The sequence below is a fragment of the Mchenga conophoros genome, linkage group LG7, assembly GCF_057382185.1.
Source record: "Mchenga conophoros isolate Kocher_MC1m ecotype Shallow Benthic linkage group LG7, M_conophoros_male_GT1.1, whole genome shotgun sequence".
In the NCBI taxonomy this organism is placed as follows: Eukaryota; Metazoa; Chordata; class Actinopteri; order Cichliformes; family Cichlidae; genus Mchenga; species Mchenga conophoros.
This window is the reverse complement of record NC_140532.1, coordinates 10,238,527-10,259,534: the sequence shown is the minus strand read 5'-3', so window position 1 is coordinate 10,259,534 and position 21,008 is coordinate 10,238,527. Positions and strand designations below refer to the sequence as shown.

Below are 21,008 nucleotides of genomic sequence, written 5' to 3'. Positions count from 1 at the left end.
AAGATTTTAAAAAGATCTCTGAATTTTAACTGAGTTTGTGTTACACTGAAATGATCAAGTGTTCACTTGTTTTTTTACCAGTGTTAGCTAGCTGCTAACTAGCAGCTTATGTGTAAAACTCATCTTAATAAAAAAGAAAAAGAAAATCCTGATTTTGAGGCCCAGTCGATGTGATCTAATACATTGATTAAAACTTTGCTGTTAGAATTTCCTAACACGATTAGCCCACTGTCTTTAATTATATACCTTGTTGGATATGCTAGCTGGTACAAAGTTTTTGTCTTGGTTATTTGACTGTCAGACTGACCAAAATACAAGCAAATCAATGACTCATTGACTACTTTGACATTCTGTAACTTTATCTATAGTAGACATAGAATAAACAGTAAAGTGGTAAAATATTATATTTTTCAGGTAGTCTCCACTACCAAAAACGTGGTATTAGGTAAATCTGGATTGTGCAAGAGTTGGCAGTTCGTCTTGTAATCGGAAGGTTGCCGGTTTGAGCTCCAGCTCTGACAGTCTGGGTCGTTCTGTCCTTGGGCAAGACACTTCACCAGTTGCCTGCTGGTGGTGGTCAGAGGGCCCAGTGGCTCCAGTGTCCGGTCGCCTCGCCTCTGTCAGTGCGCCCCAGGTCAGCTGTGGCTACAGTGTAGCTTGCCATCACCAGTGTGTGAATGTGTGTGTGAATGGGTGAATGACTGAATGTAGTGTAAAGCACTTTGGGGTCCTTAGGGACTAAGTAAAGCGCTATACAAGCCATTTACCATTTTTCAGTGATTACTTCACTTAAAAGAGGGAAACAAATGCAAAGTATGGTTCAAGACAAACAACACAATATCATAACATTGGAGTGCTATTTTTATATATTTATACATATTTATATATTTTACGTATTAAGCATATACGGAGGAAAGAAATGTCCCAGCTGTCTTTCAGACATTTCCCTATAATGTAAGCATGATATGGTAATGAAAACATTTAGATTACAATCATATCAATAATGAAAAAAAAATCATAGTCATATCTATAAAAGTGTCATTCTCAAGATTTCCAGGGTAATGCTGCAAAGTTCAGTTATCCAGTTCCCTCTGTTTAGAGATGTGTGTTAAGTGTTTAATGTGGTATTTGTAGATCTCTTTAATGGAGTCTTTGTACCCCAGGTGTTGGACCATATTTTTATTAATCTGCTGCCTGCTGTCACAATGTTAGAATAATGAGCAGAAGACGCATTTATGTGTATGTGTGTGTGTGTGTGTGTGTGTGTGTGTGTGTGTGTGTGTGTGTATGTGTGTGTGTGTGTGTACCAGTGTACAGCAATGAGTAGTAGCTATGACACGATCAGAGATATTCTAGTCTCCAGAACAGATGTTACTCTACATCCCATCACAACTGTGCGCTGATCATACTGTATTAAGCAGGTAAACGGTGTTTTTGTGTGTGTGTGTGTATGTGTGTGTCTTTTTCTGTGAGCATACATTTATATTTATTGTTTGTGTGATAATGAAAAGAGAAGGGGGGGAGGACTGCAAATAGGAAATTCTAACTAGACTTCTAGTAGGCCAGGGACAATAGCCTAATACGCTAATCAAGATGAAATCCAAACTGTGTTAGTGGATTACAAAATGTATTAAAGCCTTTTGTGGTCTAAAGATACTGTTCCTTCAAAATTAACACTGATCAATGCCAATTAAATGTGGCATGTAGCATTTTTCAGAATCAGCATTTCCATACTTTGTAATTATTGCAATAATTGAGATGAAACAAGGTAATTAGGATCAGCTCTTACACTAGCATGAGTGTCTCTCTGCCGTTCTGCTCTCAGCTGCGATTACTACCAAACAGTATATCTATGCTTCCTTCGCACATGTTAATTCTTTTACAGATTGTTATATATTGTCTGTAATCTAATTATAATTAACCAATAGACAGTGAAATAATAATATTTCGTAATAATAAAATGAATCAGTCTAACCAAGGATAGTAAATCCTTATCATTGTTTTTCCTCGGGAAACAAGCAGAGATAAACTGAGCAGTCAGAAAATTGCAAAGAGTAGAAAAGAAATGAAATAAATGTTTTTTTTAATACTAAGATTTGTTTAATGTAGATTTGAAACATGAAAAAATTAAATACTGCAGTTATCACCACATATGATAGTGGTGTATAAAGGACAATGATGTATATTTTCCTACATATTATGGTGTTCTGTATGCTTATGCCATAGTTTTGGACATAAGGTTTTCTCTGATTTGAATAGAAAACGTTCATAAAACCAGAAGATATAAAAGCTCAAGTTTTAATTAAATGAACATTAATAATCTAATCTTAATAATCTTTTTGTAACAGTATGGTAAGCATTGTACTCATGATTGACAAAATTGATAAGTAAATAATAGGTATATATATATATATGTATAGATCTTAACGGTAAGTAGGGATGGGTATCGTTTAGGTTTTATCCGATACCAGTACCAAACCGGTACTTCTGAAACGGTGCCGGTGCTTAAACGGTGCTCAAACCGGTGCTAAAAGAATGGAGAACACAAAATTGGTCCAAAAACCTCTCATGTTCAGCTGTTTTTCTTATAAAAAGATAACAACGTTAGCCTTTTCTGCAGCTATAGGGGATTTATGGTATCAGTCTTGGCTGGAAGCAGTGCTTAAACAATGGAAAAAACACAAACTTTGTCCAAAAATGTTTAACTGTTTTCCACTTTTTCTTTGGTCATTTTAGCCTTTTTTGCCAGGGTGAAGGGAGCATCTGCCATCAAACAAGAAGACAGCCGCATGTAACTACGATGGTGTTTGCTAGTTCACCTTACATGCATTAATGTAATAACGCGGTTAGCGTACTCAACGTAAATTACACACGAACAACATTAAGCTACTCATGCAGAGAAGCTGCTGCTGCTGCCATCATCATCCCTCATCATTTCTGCTACACTGGCAGGGCAAGGGGCCAGGACTCTCCTCTTCGGGTTTTTGGGGGATGTTGCTAACTCCGGGTCCAATAACAGGCAACCCACCTGCAGTAGATGTGCATGGTGTGAGGTCTCGCAACAAGCTATCAAATACGGCGCATTTCTCGGCTTTTAACAAAATGCTATATGTCGCCAGGTGTTTTATCAGATTCGAGGTGTTACCTCCTTTGCACAGTATCACAGTATCACCTTAAAGCACTTGTTGCAGGCTGCTGAGTTTGCAGCTTTTGCTGTGAAGTACAGCCAGAGTTTTGACCACTTCGCCTTGGGCATTTTTAATCTGTAGCTCTGCTCTAAAAGAACCTACATACCTGGGCCCGCCTACTATCCTTGGAAACGTAAAATGATTGGCTAGAATCTAAAGTGTATGACATATCAGGAAGAAAAAGCACCGAAATAAAGCACCGAAATGTGCGCTGCTTTTTGGTCTGGTTACTACCGTTTATGTCAGAACCGGTGCCATAATGGCACTGGATACCAGTACCCATCCCTAATAGTAAGCATACAGTAAGCACACTTAAATCTACAGTCTCTCCGTGTCAGAAATTCTATATTATAAGATAAAGCACATGCAATAACAGAGAGAAAACCCCAACAATTAGACACCCAATAGGAGTTTTTGATTGGTGACAGTGGGAAAGAAAAACTCCCTTTTAGACTTCAGGTAGAAGCCATCTGCCATGATTGGTTAGGGGTGAGGGGAGAGAGACAGGACAAAGTACACACTGTGGAAGAGAGCCATTCTTGTTGTGAAGTGGTAAGCATGCAAGGTTTCTTTAGATCAGAGTGTTTGTAAATCATAATAACAATTTGAGGTTGTACGAGAGGCTTTCAGGGGGACCGTCCAAACAGTTGTGACTGCATATCTTTGAACACAGCTGATATACTACAAGAACATGGCATTCTCCAAGTGTACTGGAAAGAAGTATATTAATACCAATTATCCATCCATGGTGTCCACATAGGGGATATAGCTACACTTAGCAATAGATCTCTGAGATACATGCATGACAACAAAAAAGCCAAAATACTAAATGGAATGGGGAGCAGGTGTACATTTACTGTTCCTATCAGCAAGGCTCTCCCATGGGTTCTCGCAGCTGCAGATACCTCAGGTCTGTCACTCTGTCTCATGCTTTCTTCCTCCTTTTACTATCTCACCTTCTTCTCTGTGGATACTTCCATCCCTCCCACCTTTTCTGTCAACTCTCTGTTCCAGTACACCCAGTGCTGTCTCCTCTTTGTTCAAATCCTGGCCTTTTGTCACAGTTCTCTGTCAAACTGATATTTAAAATCAACCTTTTAGCTATCTCCTCTGACATCTCTCACTGCTTTATCACTCACTCTATTCTTCTGCCATCTGTCTCTTCTTTCTCCATGCAGCTTTCATTTTAAACTACTACTGTCCTGTCTGTCTGTCCTTTGCCCTGCTCTCCATGTCTTGCCATGATATGAATTCATTTATTTTCTTACTCTTTTTGTTCTCCTTTATGTATATTCCTGCATATATGTAAAGTATTTATTTATTAGACACGGATGAAGGTGTTTTTGTTTGTCCTTTTCCAAACACGGAACCATCCCGTTGCTCAGTAAATCATCCATAAGCCACCCAGCTATATGTTTTCCTCATTCCAGTGTTCATTCTGATGAGCTTTGTTTTAATGAGTTTACTTTGAAGGCAGTGATCATGCTGAGTCAGAGTATTGTTTTTTTTCCTCTCTCTAGACTGTCCTTTCTGCTAATACATCTGCTCGTTAATTATGTCCTTCCCTCTTCCCTTTTCAGAGTCATCTCTTTCTTTTCTATTATTTCTTTTTTCACACCTCCCCCATTTTTACTTTTTTTGCCATCCATTTGAGACGGAGCTCATTATGGCAAGTAAAAAACACGATGTCTGGACACATCAGAACTGAGAAAGAGTAAGATAAGAGCGAATGTGGGTGTTAATGATCATTTAGACTGTTACTACTCTTGTAAGTATTGCTTTGTTGTCTGTGGGAGTTGGGCAGTGTGCACTGAACAGCCTATTGATTTCAGTGTCTGGAGCCTTTAGACACACATAAACACACACACACACACACATATACACAGGGTGTCTGGGATGCTCTGTGAGGTTTAGCAGAGCCTGTCTCATCTTCTCTGTCTATCCTTTAAGCTGTGCTCTGCTTTCTCACTAAATGCATGGTGGGCTGCTGGGCGGCCCTGGCAGAATGACAACTAAGAGTGGTGAGAGCAGGGCAGAAATATCTCTCTGTGGGACTAGTAGGACTACCTAGCACTCAGGTCAGCTCTCAACGGCAGTAGAACAATGATCCTATACATCAGTGAGTATGAGTAGTTAAAAGCTGTATCTGCCCTATTTGGCTCTTAGAATATTAATCTGCACAGCAGTTGTTAGAGTCATCATGAGGTCATTTTTATGTTCATCTGAGAAAAAAGATAGAGCTCACTACTAACTAGCTTCAGTTGCGCTGCCTGTAGGTTTTATTGAACATTTTTGTCATAGACTGCATTATTCTTGAGAACTCTCTCTTGTTCCCCCTGTTCTCCCTGAAATCTCTAAACCGCCTCGTCCCCCAGAGAACACGACCCAACTTCAATGCCACGTTGAATGAAATGTAACTCGGTTTTTAGGTATATTTAGATGTCTTTTAAACATTTAACCAGTAAAAATTTTTATCAGTACGAGTCTGAAAACAACTTCTCTTCCCAAGAATCATATACCCAATTCTCACTCTCCTGGTACCCATGCTACGCTCTGCTGCCAATTGCAGAGGAGTGATAGTTCTTCTCAGGTCTCCAGTGGTCATGAACTGAAAGAGTGAGCTCATCATGGTGTCCAACTTTCACAATTAGTGAAAGTGAGACTAAAAAACCATTAGGTCGGGCATTTTGCAGAGTGTAATCCATTATAGTGCAAATTCTCACTCACTGAGTAGCCTCTTCAAATCTAGATCCCTCAGTGCAAAGCACATTTGATTATGTTGTTGCTTTCTTTGGCTAGACTGATAACCTTTGTATGTGTTTGACATAAAAAAGAGAGAAAGAGAGAGAGGGATGCAAGCAAAATAGAAGGGTAATTAGGTATCTTTCCTCGCACACTCATTCTCACCCTCCCCCATATCTCCCAGGGGGTAGTGGAGACTCGTCAAAGCCCTGTCATGAATTTTTAACATGCCTGTTGGTCTCTTAGGAAGCGTGTGTAGATGTGTGGTATCTGCATGTGCATGTTCATATACAGTCAGGCAAAAAAAGGGATTTTCACATGTGTTTTTTTCACACAAAGTCTTATATAATTCATGAATGTCACACTAATGGCTTAAGTATGATGTACGATGTATCAGGAGTTGAACAGCTGTTGGTTATATGCATGTATCATTTCTGATACAATGTTTTGCTGAAGGAGAAACCCAAGGGAACATATGGATAATGCCTATCCATATGTTTTTAGACTACCTTGATTATGTGTTCCTGTATCTTTTTGCACTGATATTATGCAAGCTTATCATTTTATGAGCAATAGCCTGGTTTTCTGTTTATCTGATGAAGCTCAGTTAGTGCACTTGGGTTGATGTGATGCTACACTGTTGACATTTGACAACTCACAAATCTCGCCAGTAGATCAAAAATGCTCTATTTTTTGCATAGCGTATCTGCTGAAGGCATTTATGTCAAACTTAGCCGAGTCAAGTTTCTTTGATAAGTGATGGTCTCATTTTGGGATCTCCCTGTTGCTAAGCAACATTATCAGGGGCACCAATGTCACACTTATCTATGACCTCAAGATGATTTTACAAGTGCATCGGCACAGTTTAGAATCAACTTCCACTGACCGACACATACAGTGGTGTCAAAAAGTGTTTGGCCCCTTCTTGATTTACTAGTGTTTTGCATATTTGTCACACATAATGTTTCAGATCATCAAACTTATTTTGATAAGATAAGTTACAATGATGATTTCATTGATTAAGAGAGAAAAGTTATCCTCGTTCTGTTTGAAAAAGTAATTGCCCTTCTTATTAAAATAATGAATTAATTGCAAAAAACTGCATTTTTTGGAAACCTGAGCTCAGTTTCACCAAACACACTCAGCCCTGACTATTGGCAGACCTGTTGAATCAAAAAATCACTTAAATAGAACCTGTTTTATAAAGTGAAGCAGGCTAAAAGATCTCAAAAAGCAACACATTATGACAGGATCTAAAAAAAAACCCACCTGAAAACAGTAAACAGTTAAGTATGGTAGTTGTAGTGTGATGGTCTAGGGCTGTTCTGCTGCCTCAGGAAATTTAAGACTTGCTGTGGTAAATGGAACCATGAATTCTGCTGTTTACCAAAACATCCTGAAGGAGAATGTCCGGCCACCTGTTTGTGACCTCAAGCTGAAGCACACTTGGGTTCTACAGCCGGACAATGATCCAAAACAGGAAGTCCACCTCTGAATGTCTTAAGAAAAACAAAATAAAAACTTTGGCGTGTCCTGGTCAAAGTCTTGACCTGAATCCGATTGAGATGCTGTGGCATGACCTTAAAAAGCAGACTCATGCCCGAAAACCCTCCAATGTGGCTGAATTACAACATTTCAGCAAAAAACAGTGGGCCACAATTCCTCTACAAGTCTAATATTTAAATTTGTTTGGTTCATTTGAAACATTTAAGTGTGACAAACATATAGAAAAACAGGCAATCAGAAAGAGGGCAAAAACTTTTTCACACCACTGTAGAGTCAAAAAGATTCAAAGAACAAGAAATATGAAGCTGGAAATGAGCATAAGTGGCCAACTTTAACATTTTAAAATAGAGTAGAACATGCCGATCTGCAGAGTTAGGCTTCCCTAACCAAACACATGGTTTTAAAAATAGCAATGGTTTCATTACGATGTGGGAATGCTTAAAATAAATAACAAGACACCTCATGTTTGTCTGCATTGTGCAACTGCCAGTTGGACATGTTTTCATTTTACTCCAAAAACTGTAACTTTTAACAGAGCTTTTGATTTAGATATGCAGTTGGAATCACTGACAACATCTAAACGCTTTAGTGATTGGTGGTAGCAGGGAGCAGTGTCTGACTCTGTTTGACTATGATGCTTGCTACCACTAACTGGTAAATACGATTCAGCACTTGATGCATTGTTAGCACATGCAATCTTTATGTACAATGTACATCGGTCACAATGCTTGTAATCATTTCACATTTTTTTCACTGTTTTGGGTTGGTCAGTGTGTACGTGTGTGTATATAGCTGCAGCAGGGTGTATATTTAGCGGTTGACATCCAGTGCATGGGAGCTAGAGAGAGGTCTGGAACAGAGCCCAGGACTGGAGGCCAAAGGAATGGAACTGTTGATCAAAATGGAACGATTGCCGACAGCAGACACAGGGTCACATAAACATACTCCGTAAAAATACCAATTCAAAATAATATAAGCATCTCATCCAAAGATGTGTCCATCTAGCATGCCTGTTATATATGCTTGCACGAGCCAACAGATGGTTGTCAGACAAAGATGCAGCTATAAAAACAGTTTTTCATAATCATATAAAAAGATTTGATTCTAACATGATTTAACTTTGGTGTTGTGAAGGAAGATTCTTTGTCCTGCTCTTTGCTTTCATTCCTTATCGCACTTTTGTTCTAACCTCTTACCTTTTCCATTTCTATGGCACTAGTTATGAAACTTGGAACAAGATGTTTTAAAAATTGATGCAGGCCTCGTGGTTAAATTAGTCCACAAATCAAAGTAAAAATGTAGAAATAAGGTATCTATCACTCTGTCCCCTTTTTGAGCCATTTTTTCCCCTTTTGTTAGCACATTTCTCAGTTCTGCCTTCCTTTCCATTAAAAAAAAAAAGAATTCAGAAGATGAAATTACACTTTGCTAAATTATAATGTAAGCATCACCTGAATTGTATAGCACAACTGGAAGGTAATATCTCAAGATTTTTCAGTATCAAGACATATATATTACATTTCAACCTTGTGATCTTGGATAGATGTTTATTTCGCTGGATGCACATCAGAACTTGTTTGTTCCCAGATGGAAGACGCATTGTTATTATAGTTTGTACTTGCAAGAAGTAACAAAACAGCACGTATATGTGCAATTGCAGGAGAGATGACTAGATTAAAGGTGAGATTAATTACATTTTCAATTAAATTCAATTGCATGTATATAGTGCCAAATAACAACAGCAGTCACCTCAAGGTGCTTTACACTGTCAGGTAAACACCATATAATAATACAAGTGTGGTTAATTACATTTATATTCCTTTATATAATTCCTTTTTGATTGATAGCTTTTTCAGTGGGTAATTTATTTGTTCTTCACTTTATTCACTGATCCATCATTTCTTCCTGCACTGAACCCAACTTATTTTATTCAGTTAGCTCTATGTTTCACACTCTCTGACTTGCTCACACATTCAGCCACACACCCACCCACACACTACTTTCTTACAGTACAACCTTTTCATTTTGACATTCTGATACTCTGTGGCGTGGCCTTTAGCGGACAGTGAGTGCTGCAAGACCTTGATAGCCCTGTGGTTTGAGCTCTGCAAGTGAGATCATAATCATTTCTCTCTTGTCTCTAGGGTGGTCTCCACCGCGTTTTCTAATGTGCTCTCTTTTGCTCAGGTTTTCTCAAATGAGAGAGATGTTTTGAAGGAAGGATACCCAGTATATGTTCCAGGCTAGGGCTGGGCTGTATCATACCGTTCACGGTAATACCAGTGTAATGTTATGCAACGATAGGAAAATGAAATATCGCGATAGAATATGGGTAAAACGCGCATGCGCAGTGCCTTTGTTTACATACGCACATGGCGGCGACGCAGAATGAGAAGAGCAGAAGTGGATCGTTAAATGAAACAGATGAACAGAATTGGTTTGTAAAAATGCTGCAACTTCAGTGGTGTGGAACTGGTTTAGCTTTCATCCGTCAGATACACAACAAAGCACTATTTTTGGTAGAGCATGCCAGTGGGCTGTCATTATTACCGTGTTTTTTTGGAAAATATGGCACACTTAAAATCAATCCTTTGATTTTTCTGAAAATCGACAGTGCCCCTTATAATCCCGTGTGCCTTATGTATGAATTCTGGTTGTGTTTACTGACCTCGAAACGATTTTATGTGGTACACGGCACTTGAAAATTTGTCAAATGTTTCAGTACAACTTTGCTGAACTACAAACCCGCATCGCTTGGTGGATTATCGGAGCATTACGGCTATCGTAGGCAGGCGCCTCGCGGAGTGATACGTACTGTGCTTCAACATAATATTACCGTATTGTGTGTGTATAACCTCTTTTTAAGTTTTGTGAATATTATACATGGTTATGCTGAGGATATGTTGGCCAATTTCCACTGGAAATGCCTTTTGGTTAAACTGTCAGCAAGGAATTTGCATTTGCACTGTTATTTTTTTTATATAATTTTAATGCACTTAAAAAAGCTGCTTAAGTGAAAATACATTGATGTTTTTTGGGGTTTTTTTGCACTAATAAAGTTCAGGAGTTGTAAAGTATTTTGTCTAGTGTCAATTATATCGTCAGTTATATCGTTATCGCAAATTTTCAAATGTATATCGTGATAAATATTTTTGGTCATATCGCCCTGCTCTGCTCCAGCCTAAATCTTTTGTCATATTTCACTTCCCAGAAACTGGCCACAGCTGCTGAAGAGTTTCAAATGAAGCATCAGTGGAAAGACGATTTCGAGGTAACAGAGAGAGAGAAAATACAGAAAAAAAATGTTTATATGTGTTTTTTATGTGCTATCTATTAGGGATGGATGAAAAAATGATACAGCATTGTCACGGTCCGCTGTGACGGACCGAGTGGAGAATGCGTGTAATGGACCCAGGTGCGAACACAAGCGAAGATACAGGAGTGGATTAAACAAAAGCGAGCCTTTTATTATGGCTGATGAAAGGAACAAACCAGAGTGAGGGCAGCATAAGAGTAGTAGCTAAACAGAAACCTAAACTGGACATAAACTATGGAAAGGCTATGGCTGGAGATATGGAACACAGGGGGTGGGAACACAGACGACGCGACGCAGACTACATGAAACACAGAGACTAAATACACATGAGGAATGATCAGGGGAAGTGGCCACACATGGGAACGCAGCTGACACACATGAACTTAACGACAGGACAGGAGGAGTGAAACTGAATACACTGACAGTGAATGCAGGCCTTCAAAGTAAAACAGGAAACATGAGACATGAACCGGGGAGACGTAGTACAGGGGGAGGTGACATAACTGACAGCATGAACTTGACAGTACAAGACACACAGACATAAACACACGAAGGGCAAGGGAGACGTAATGCAAGGGTGGTATATACAGATGGCTGGACTAACTTAATGAACCTAAACAATCAATAAACATCAACATAGACTAAACACAAAACACTGGGTCGCACGACCCAGGACCATGACAAGCATAGTACTGCTGTATTTAGGATGGGGATAATATATCGATACAGGGACACTAAATATTTATATTTGATTAAATTAATTAAAATACTCTGGGAATACTAGCTGTCTGGGAAACAAGACGACTTGTCTCATGCACCATTATCCTGAGATAACATTAGCTGAGCAAACCTACATTAACAGGTTGTGAAAAACTGTCTGGACACTGGAAACATTTAGCTCAACAAACCTACCTCCTAATTCAGAAAAGGCTAATGACTCAGCCATACAAGTAAAAATAGGGCAGCAACCAAACAAAAATTAATGGCTGCCTGGTAATTGTATGGTAATTGTTCACATTCCTTTGCCGATTTCAACTAAGGGTAACTTAATTGTTGCCCAGAGCTTGCGGGTGTGGCACAGTAATGACCATTTTTGATTGAAGTTTTTCAAATAATTCACATCTAATTTATAAATGCAGACAGATTGCCATCATATTGGCATCAGTTTGAATGAGTCTTTGTCAGTGAGCACAACTCGAGGGGACTTGACTCAACTGGCTGCCAGCTGGTTGTATTTATAGAACAGCAAGATTGCTGAGCGCAAGTGTAGTGGTTAAATGTGAATTTCTGTCTATGCAGACAACAACAGATTTTGTGATTTTCTACGATTTATCACAGTTAACTGGTGCATTACCAGAAACTGAGTGCATGTGACGTTCATGCAGCCAACATCAACCTATTCGATCTCAGACAGATAACTAACTTCATCTTATGGCAACATTTTACCGCAGGCTTTAGTGATAGTGTTGGCATGCTTTATAATCTCATTTTGCCAAAAAAAAAAAAAATTAAATAAATTAAATTAAATTAAATTAAAAAAATATCTGAAGTGAAATCCAATTTATCTTATTGGATAAATCTGATAGTGACAAAGTTTGAGGACAAAATTTGATGTTGATTAATCACTACTGCAATACTCTACATATTGCACAATGTTAAAAATCATACTAATATTATTGTTTTGTGAGTGAATAATTGTGAAAATATCATATTGTGTTCCTACGTCTAGCAGACGCACAGATACACAAATGGTGATGCATGTAGTCTAAGTTTGCTAGACTTAGAATAATTTGATTGTGTGAATAGTTTTTACATGTTTTCAGCATCCATCATTAGCAGTGAGTACAGTTCCTTTTGTTAACTGGTTTATTGCTCATTATACACTGTGTTATGATACATGCCCCTCATTTTCAATGACAGATGCTTTGCCTTCTAACAACCCGGGTGGCAAACAATTATATAAGAGAAAAAAGCAATGCTCAGGAAAAATACTTGTCACAGAGGCAGTTATTACATTGCTATCTCAGAGGCAAAAAATGCTTACCTGGAGCATTGCAAATGGCTGCAGGGACAGAGGGACATGGTGAAATATGACCATACCTTATTTATTTAAGCAAAAACACAGACTAGTATCTTTTTAAACTAAATAATAGAATTAACAAATGGCAAAATAAAGAACTGCTTAGAAATTGATCAAATATTTAATAGTTGCATAAATGTTAGGGTTCTTTGTGCAACACCCTGAAGCATCCAAAAAGCATTTTTTGTGCTTCTTTGTCACTTGTTTACAGGATGATGAAATTGCCTACTACAACGCAAAGGACAATGTGAGTGTGCTTTTTTGCCCTCCTCTGTTAATTTATTCTCTTTCTCTTTGAGCCCCTGCAAACACATAGGTCATACATGCATCATGAATGTGCTTTTGCTACACAGCATCCCCACCCCCACCCCGCCTTCATTGCCTCATATTCCCTCATCTCCCTCATTTTACTCCTGCAAAAATCACCACATTTTCACCCCCGCTTTCTCTTATCGTCTTAGCTCTGTACTGCAGCCCCCAGTTTGCTGCTTCTTGGAGCTTTTCTTCCCATGTAGCTACCTCTCTGTCATCCCTCCTTCCAGCCTCTCTCAGGTGAAGAGGTCTCTGCCATGTTTCTCCTCTAATTGACAGATGAGATGTATGAGCTGGCTAGGCTCTTGCTTTATTAGGAAGCAACTGTTCGCACCATTTCTCCCTCCCCCTCTGCCTCTCTCACCACCTCACTACCTCGGCCCCTCTCTACCCTGCTTTCGTTCATCGGTATCTCATCTTTTCCTCCCTGTCTCTACTGCTCTCATTGATGTAAATTGGCAAATGCACGGCAGGAGTTATAAATCTCCACAAGGGGCATAAACAATCTGAGTGTCTCCGGCACCTCCTCCCAAATGAAGATGATAAAATGAAAAAAAGCGAGACATCATCACGTAAACAGTCAGGTTTTTTTTTAAAGCATGCAGGGTGTGAAAAGTGCAGCAATGTTGTTATTATGGTAGCGATGAGCTGTTGAGAATGTGCGTTCAGGCTGTTGTAAAGTCTTTCATTTTTATGGAGACCAACAAACCATGTCATATATGTGCAATGTGCCTCATTAATTTACATAAAGATGTCTGCTATGATTTCTTAAACCTATAGTGAGAACAGCCATAGATAGTGCTTTGAATCTTTTTTTCCCCTTTCAGCTGGATGCAAATGAGACAGAGGGAAGAAAGAACAGGATTCGACCAGACTTTCAAGAGGACCCCTCGTTTAAACGTTTGACTGACTACAACCACACGGCTGTCCACATTCCCACTGACATCTATGATGGCTGTGAGTGCATCGTCACACACACGCACACATACCAAAGTGGTTACTATGGATACGGCTGACACACCAACCCATTATGAAATGTTTTTTACAGATTGTGCCTCAAGCAAAGTTGCCCTTAGCTAAAAGATGGGTTTAACAAAAAAAGCCTCATACAAGTAATAAGCTCTCCTGTAGTAATCGGTTACTTAACAAAGCTGCCTGCCCTTGGAATGTAAAAGAACAGGAGGCACGACAACTGAAAGGATTTATGTGTTTATGTTTTCTTTTTTTGTTTAGAAATATTTTTGCTATTGGTAGTTATGCAGCTTTCAGTTTAATACTCTGTTTAACCAGAACTAGAATGATAAGTATGCATTTATTAAAATTATAAATCATAAATGTATTATTCATATGAATATTGCAGCTATTGAATGTCTTTAGGAACAGATTGATATAAATAGATAGATATAGGAGATATAATACACTTATATCTATAGACTATATTATAGATATTGACTATAATAGATATATGCATGCAATTTTTGCTTGAGTGGACACTTATATTTATTCTTGGCACAGGTATTTTATACTGTTAGCCATAAAAGAATGCAATGTGCAACTGAACTGCACTATACACTGGATTGTGTGTAAATCCTGAAACAATAATATCATCTGTTGAAATATATCAATCAGTACATTTGCATTGTCAGCATTTTTTAAGAACAGAATGGTTCATTTCACTGCACCTGCTACTTGTGAAAGGTTGGTGAATGTTCACTGAACATGTAGTCAGTTTCTCAGAATGCGAAAAAACAAAAATAGGATCATGTATACTCAAGATTATAGAGAATATTAATGATAATCTCTTAAAAACTTAAACATGTTGAATAAAAATTTGGTTGTCATGATCTGGATACAGGAAAATTAAAACCTAAGCAGCTTTATGTTATAGTCATGGCTGTTTTCATCTATTCATACCATCCCATACTCAGGCTTTACTTGATGGGGCTGTTTCAGTCACATTGGATGTTAAAAGTCTTTAGCCTGCCAGCTCATACTACAAAGCGAGTGCAATATTTACTTGAAACAGTTTTAAAATATAGCAGGTAATCATTTGACGGATTCATAGTGAATGATCGTCACATATCCTGTAAGTATGTCTTGTAGTGAGAACATGTCTGAGGAGGCTGTTGGGTATTGTTGGACAGCAATAGTCGAAGCAGGAAGAAAGCATTATCTAGTAACATGGATTGGAAGATATCCTGTTAAAGAGTATTTTTGCTCATTTTGTTATAAAAGTACATTTCTGATCATTTCAACATCATGTGCTGACATTTACCTTGAGTGATACAGCATAATTTAAATCTCGAGAGTCTCCCTGACATTAGCACAGCTCAAGTTGAATGTCAGTGACTTAAGGGTGCCTGGCTGATTAGCTTAAGTGTGGTTTGAATTATGTAATATTTTTAAGTGGCTTTTCCTTTATTCTATTTTTTAGATTTCAACTTGTGGGGTGATGTCCTTAATATAGTGTGACTTACGAGGAGAGGAATAAAGCTTTAGGTGATTTGCTCAAGTATGTGTCACCACAGTAGGCCTTGGTTCTCGAAGAACTTCAGAAAGATTCCAGTTTAATTACAATCTGGTTTTTTAAACCATCTTGCAGCAGCATTACTGAATGATGTGTGTTTGTATCTGTGTTTCTGTGAAGAAAGACATCTGTGTGTTTGTGGTAAGATGTTCAGTAATTGGTGTAGTGGAATCAGTGCAGTGGAAAGTAATGCGTCAGCAGTGACTTGGAGAGACAGCAGGATGGAATGACTTCCTCAGCATGGACCTCAGCCTGCTGGGGAACCGTCTGGCCCCAAGGTTACCTGCTTCACCTTGTTGCTGACCCCAGACACATGGGCAGAAAAGGGAAATGTAGATTGGAATGGAAAGCTGTCAGGTTTTGTTATCTGTGGGTGGAAAGTCTAGTTTATTAGCATTTCTTTTGAACTTGCTGTGAATTTGTCAATTTTTCCCTGAGATCCCTATCTGGCCTTTAATCTGGGCTGGGTGCCACAGCTACTCATGCTGCCTTTCTCTCACAAGGATGCTGTTTATTGGTAGCCTGTAATGAGTATGCATGGATACGCTGAGCTTCTGGGACCTACCCAGCGAGATGAAAGAAACTTTAGGTGTGTGTGTGTGTTTACGAGGAAGGACTCAAACCTGGCGGTACACTGTGGGCAACAATCTCAGGTATGGAAATAAAGAACCAGACCATGCAATTTTGTTTTGAGATTGAGACTTGTTTTTCAGATTTAAGTTTAAATTTCAAACTCTAGGAATATCTAGCTAAAGAAAATTATTTAAAATTAACTAATGTATTCAAAGAAGCACTGCGAATATGGAGAAAAACGTATGTCTGAGAGCATACGCAGGCTCATATATTGTGTCAGATATGGACACATGTGAAGGAGTATGTATTTGGTATTCCAGGTCAGAAGATTCATAGTTATTGAGGTTTCAACTCTCCAATTTAATCTCCACCCTATAAATGTTCCCGGAATAGCCTTTGCTCAGCTGGAGAAAATTAGATTTTCTGGGTAAAGTGGGTGACAAGTTTATGAAATCAGACTCATGTGTGTGAGGCCAGTATTGGAAAGGATACAGGCATGACAGAAAGATCACAAAAGCATAAAATGTCCATTGAAGGACATAGTACCAAAAAAAAGTATATCAGATGAAATAGAAAATAATTTAATTCAGTGGATATACAAGTGGAAGCTGAATATAAAAATGTAAAATTTAGTAGTATTTGTGCCACATTTCATGTCATCAAACTAATTTCATTATTAGACATAGATAAATGGAAATAGAAAAAAAATGATTCAAACACAATTACTCTAAACCTAAAAACTGATTGTGCCACCCTTTACGGCAAGAACTACAATCAAGTGTTTGTGACAACTGGCGAATGGCAACAAGTAGGGATGAGTATCGAAAACCGGTTCTTGTTGAGAACCAGTTCCCACTGTTTCAATTCCTTGGAATTGTTTGCCATTTTTGCAAACGATTCCCTTATCGATTCCAGTCGCCCCGAATGATGTCACCACGTTGCGGAGTGTGTCATTTACCTGGCAGGAAACATGGCGGCTCAAACGCTCAAAGGTTTGGTTATACTTTACGAGAACGGATGACAACAGGGCAACTTGCAATACTTGAAAAGTAGATATTTCATTTAAGGGAGGAAACACTACGAATATGCAAAAGCATTTGCTCACAAAACACGGGATGACCTCAAATGAATGTCGTGTTTTTAATTCCACTCCGGACTCGTGAATCTCAACCCAGCAGCAGCGGTAACGTTTGCACGTCCTCTCCCGTTAATGCGGCAGGTAAATAATCAACTAACAGTGCATATTATGTTAGCGCGATCTGCCTTATTACAAAACCTGCCATTACTGTGCATTTAGGCGACCATGATGAGAGAGACAGAGTCTGGCTGCCTCAGATGCTGGCAGTTCTCACTGCAGTCTACCGGTAGCGTCTCCTTTCAGGCCAGGATAGACGAATGTCACCGAGCAGTGATTAAGTTTGTGGTAAAAGGCTTGCACCCATTTGCCACAGCAGATGCCCCGATTTTTGGTAAGTGAATGTGTTTAATTGTAGGCAGGGACATTACTGGATATTCTTGTGTAATTGCTACTGAATAATTTATGTTATACTTTGTTATTGCTACAGAAGAATATTTATTTTATTATTTTACATTTACAATTTTTTTTCCTGGGGACCCTGTGACACCCCATTGAAGAGCCATAGGCTGTGGATCTCTTAAGATCTCACTGTTGGGTTTGTAAGGCCATGTTACTCCTAAATTTCTATCTTGTTCAAAGAGAAGATATAAAACAAAGTTCTAAGCTAATCGAACTTAGTGTTCTCCTTTTTTAAAAAGAATCGATAAGAGAATCAATAAAGAATCGAATCGTTAAACAGAATCAAAAATGAAATTGGAATCGTGAAAATCTTATCAATACCCATCCCTAGCAACGAGTCTATCAAATTGCTTTGGACCAATTTCATCCAGCTTTTTTGCAGACTTGTTTTCATTCAGCCACACTGGAGGGTTTTTGGCAAGTTATCCATCAAAGAAGTCCCATACTGTTACATCATCATAAACATGTTTGACATTGTTTAATGTCAGATGTAATGCAATTTGCAATTGCATTGCAAAGACGAAATCAGCAAGGTGACAAAATCTTTTTTTCAGAGCACTATAGAATACAGACTGTATATGAAGGATAGACCCAGTTTCCAGCCAATGTTTAACTGTCTTCCATCTGCATTCTGCAAGGCTGGTTACAATAAGAAGTTCAGCTGCAGAAATCCATAAGAAAGTGACCCTTTGTCTAATGTGATCTCTGATCTCACTAATTATTTTCCTGATGAGTTCATGGCCTTACTGGTTTCAAGTGAAGCTGAATGTAACATAATGTTCTTTTGGTAAATTATGGTCCCTAGCCAAGGGCAGCACAGTGATGTGGTGGCTAGCACCTCACGCCTAAACAGTCCTTTCCATGTTCTACCCGTGTCTATGCAGGCTCTGTCCAGGGACAGTGCTGAATGGTGTGTGTAAATGGTTGGTTCTCTATGTTTTAGCACTGTGACAGGTTGGTGACCTGGCCAGCCTCTTGCCGTATGGCAATTGTGATGTCACCACCTGTGACCCTGAATCAAATGAGCAGAATACATTGAATGGATGGTCTCAATGTGATCGCTACAGTCTTAGGAGGGAGTGTCCCTTGGTTTCACTCTCAGATCCATGCTTGATATTTAAGTTCATTTATAAAGCACCAATATGGAAAAAAGCACTTAAAACTTTACAACAGATGCTTCACTAAGCAATGAGTGACGTGTCAGTGGCCATGTCCATCTTTTGTATTCAGTCGATTTGCTTTTATTTTAATCATATATATTAAACATGCATTTGTTTAATTTTTAAAAACACCCCAATGCCTCCTGGCTATAGGCCAGTCATATAGAAGAATTTCTTGTGAGCTCAGCACAAATGTAGCCTAAAGTAAACTTTAAATAATCCCTCAGAATCAGCGCATCACTTTCTGTTTCCAGGTGTTTCTTGTGTTAATGGTACATTTCTTTTTTTATTATATATAAGAGATCACTGCATTTGATATGATTGAAATAATAAATCCTGTTGGGTTAATTAACTTGTCCAAGACTGTGGAACGAGTTTTTTTTTTATTATTCAACAATTTCACACACGTCTGTTTCTGCAAAAATGATTCCTAATTTACAAATTCACACATACTGTAATGTCATCTTGTGTCACAGGGAGCTCAGCAGACATCTTTCACCTTTCACACTCAGGGCAATACTGCTTGTGATTGGAATTCAAGTGCCAGATTTGTGTAGATGCAAAAATCCCTCCAGTTTGCTGCCTATCACTTCTGTCATCCAAAGGCAATTTTCACCATAGCTTTTGTATGGCATAAACAAATGTAGCAGGTGAGCAAATTTTGTGCCGCTTAGAAAAACAAAGACGGTTTTTATCTCCAATGATTAGATATTTAGCCAGCAATATTTCCATATCAGAGGTTATTTTGTGACATACATTATAGTCTTTCAAATATCCAACTATTCTTTTAATTAGTAATGATGGGAAATTTAATGTCTTGTAGTTATCTCTCTCTTATGTTAAACTAACTATAAATAACTGTTTAACTGAGCATGTTGTACTGTAGCTGTATAGAACATTTTTGCTTATTAGCTTTCACTGTTATACAGTGTGTAACTGTTGCTTCTATAAGGAAAAGACTGATAATTAAAGCAGTCAAAAAATAGGGAAAATATGCACCAATCCATATTGCATATTTTTGTGAATTATACTGCACCCACGATGTCCCAATGAGATTATGTCATCACTAGGTGTGAATTCAGTGTGGCATACATGTGTATCCAGGGAATTCATTAGTGTCATTGGCAATATGGGCAACCCGAGGATAGTCTTTCCCTTATGAAGCAGCAGTGAAGTTTAGCTTATTAAAGATTATGACTAACTCAGGGATATTCACAACCAGTGGAGACATTAAAAAGCAACAAATTACTAGTTAGAGGCTTGTGGTTGCCTTGTGCCATAATTTCGTCTTACAGTCTAGTACACGTGAGTATCATCTTGCTGTATTTAACTGTCAAGCTGTTTGGATAAAACAAGATGGCTTGTGCTATCTATCCAATGGCCTAACTTAATCAGTCTTCAATAAAAAGTATACATATAGTTTGCAGTTTTATCATTATCTAACAAGTGCAGTAGTATTTTTTTGACTCTTGCCTTAAAATTCTAAAATTCAATGATTAATGAGAGAAATATATTACTGTGTGTGCACACGCTTCATGCTCTCTCCCTTTCTATAATGAAAAACATGCACTCCTGGCAACCGAGGCTTCATTAACTCTTCACTCTAGAGACATAGATGCAAATGAACACTGTTTGCTTTGCACATCAATGAGACACGTCACGCTCAATACAGGATAGCAATATGGCTTACACACATGCACACTATACTTCTAGCCACATGTCAAGATGTACAGAGTCCCATAAAAAAATATATGCAATGCCACAAAGTACAAAAAAAGTGGAAGATGGTAAAAAAAAAAGAAGAGCGGCAGAGAGGACAGATAGAGTTGGGGGCAGCATGTGTTGTGTCTCCATCCATCATCAGTCTTAATGTGGCTCTGAGCTGTCTGGGTGCTGTGTCATTACATCCATAATGCCTGTTGCCTCTCACAGCACACACTATCTGTCAAAAGCATGCACACACACACACACACAAAACTTCTGCACATGCAGTCATGCAGATTATTTGGTGGTTTTAGGTAAAATACTTTAATTGTGTCTGTGCAAAGCCATTACTTGTCTGAGTAC

General features: G+C 38.5%; 1 protein-coding gene across 1 annotated transcript in view; it reads left to right on the top strand.

Moving 5' to 3' along the window:
• Positions 1-21,008, top strand: part of LOC146569595 (voltage-dependent calcium channel subunit alpha-2/delta-1) — a 78,789-nt gene that overhangs the window by 15,848 nt on the left and 41,933 nt on the right. The window contains exons 4-6 of the mRNA XM_085282008.1: positions 10,648-10,707; positions 13,044-13,079; positions 13,972-14,101. Of these exons, the coding sequence (XP_085138134.1) occupies positions 10,648-10,707; positions 13,044-13,079; positions 13,972-14,101 (226 nt within the window). The remainder of the gene's footprint in view (positions 1-10,647; positions 10,708-13,043; positions 13,080-13,971; positions 14,102-21,008) is intronic.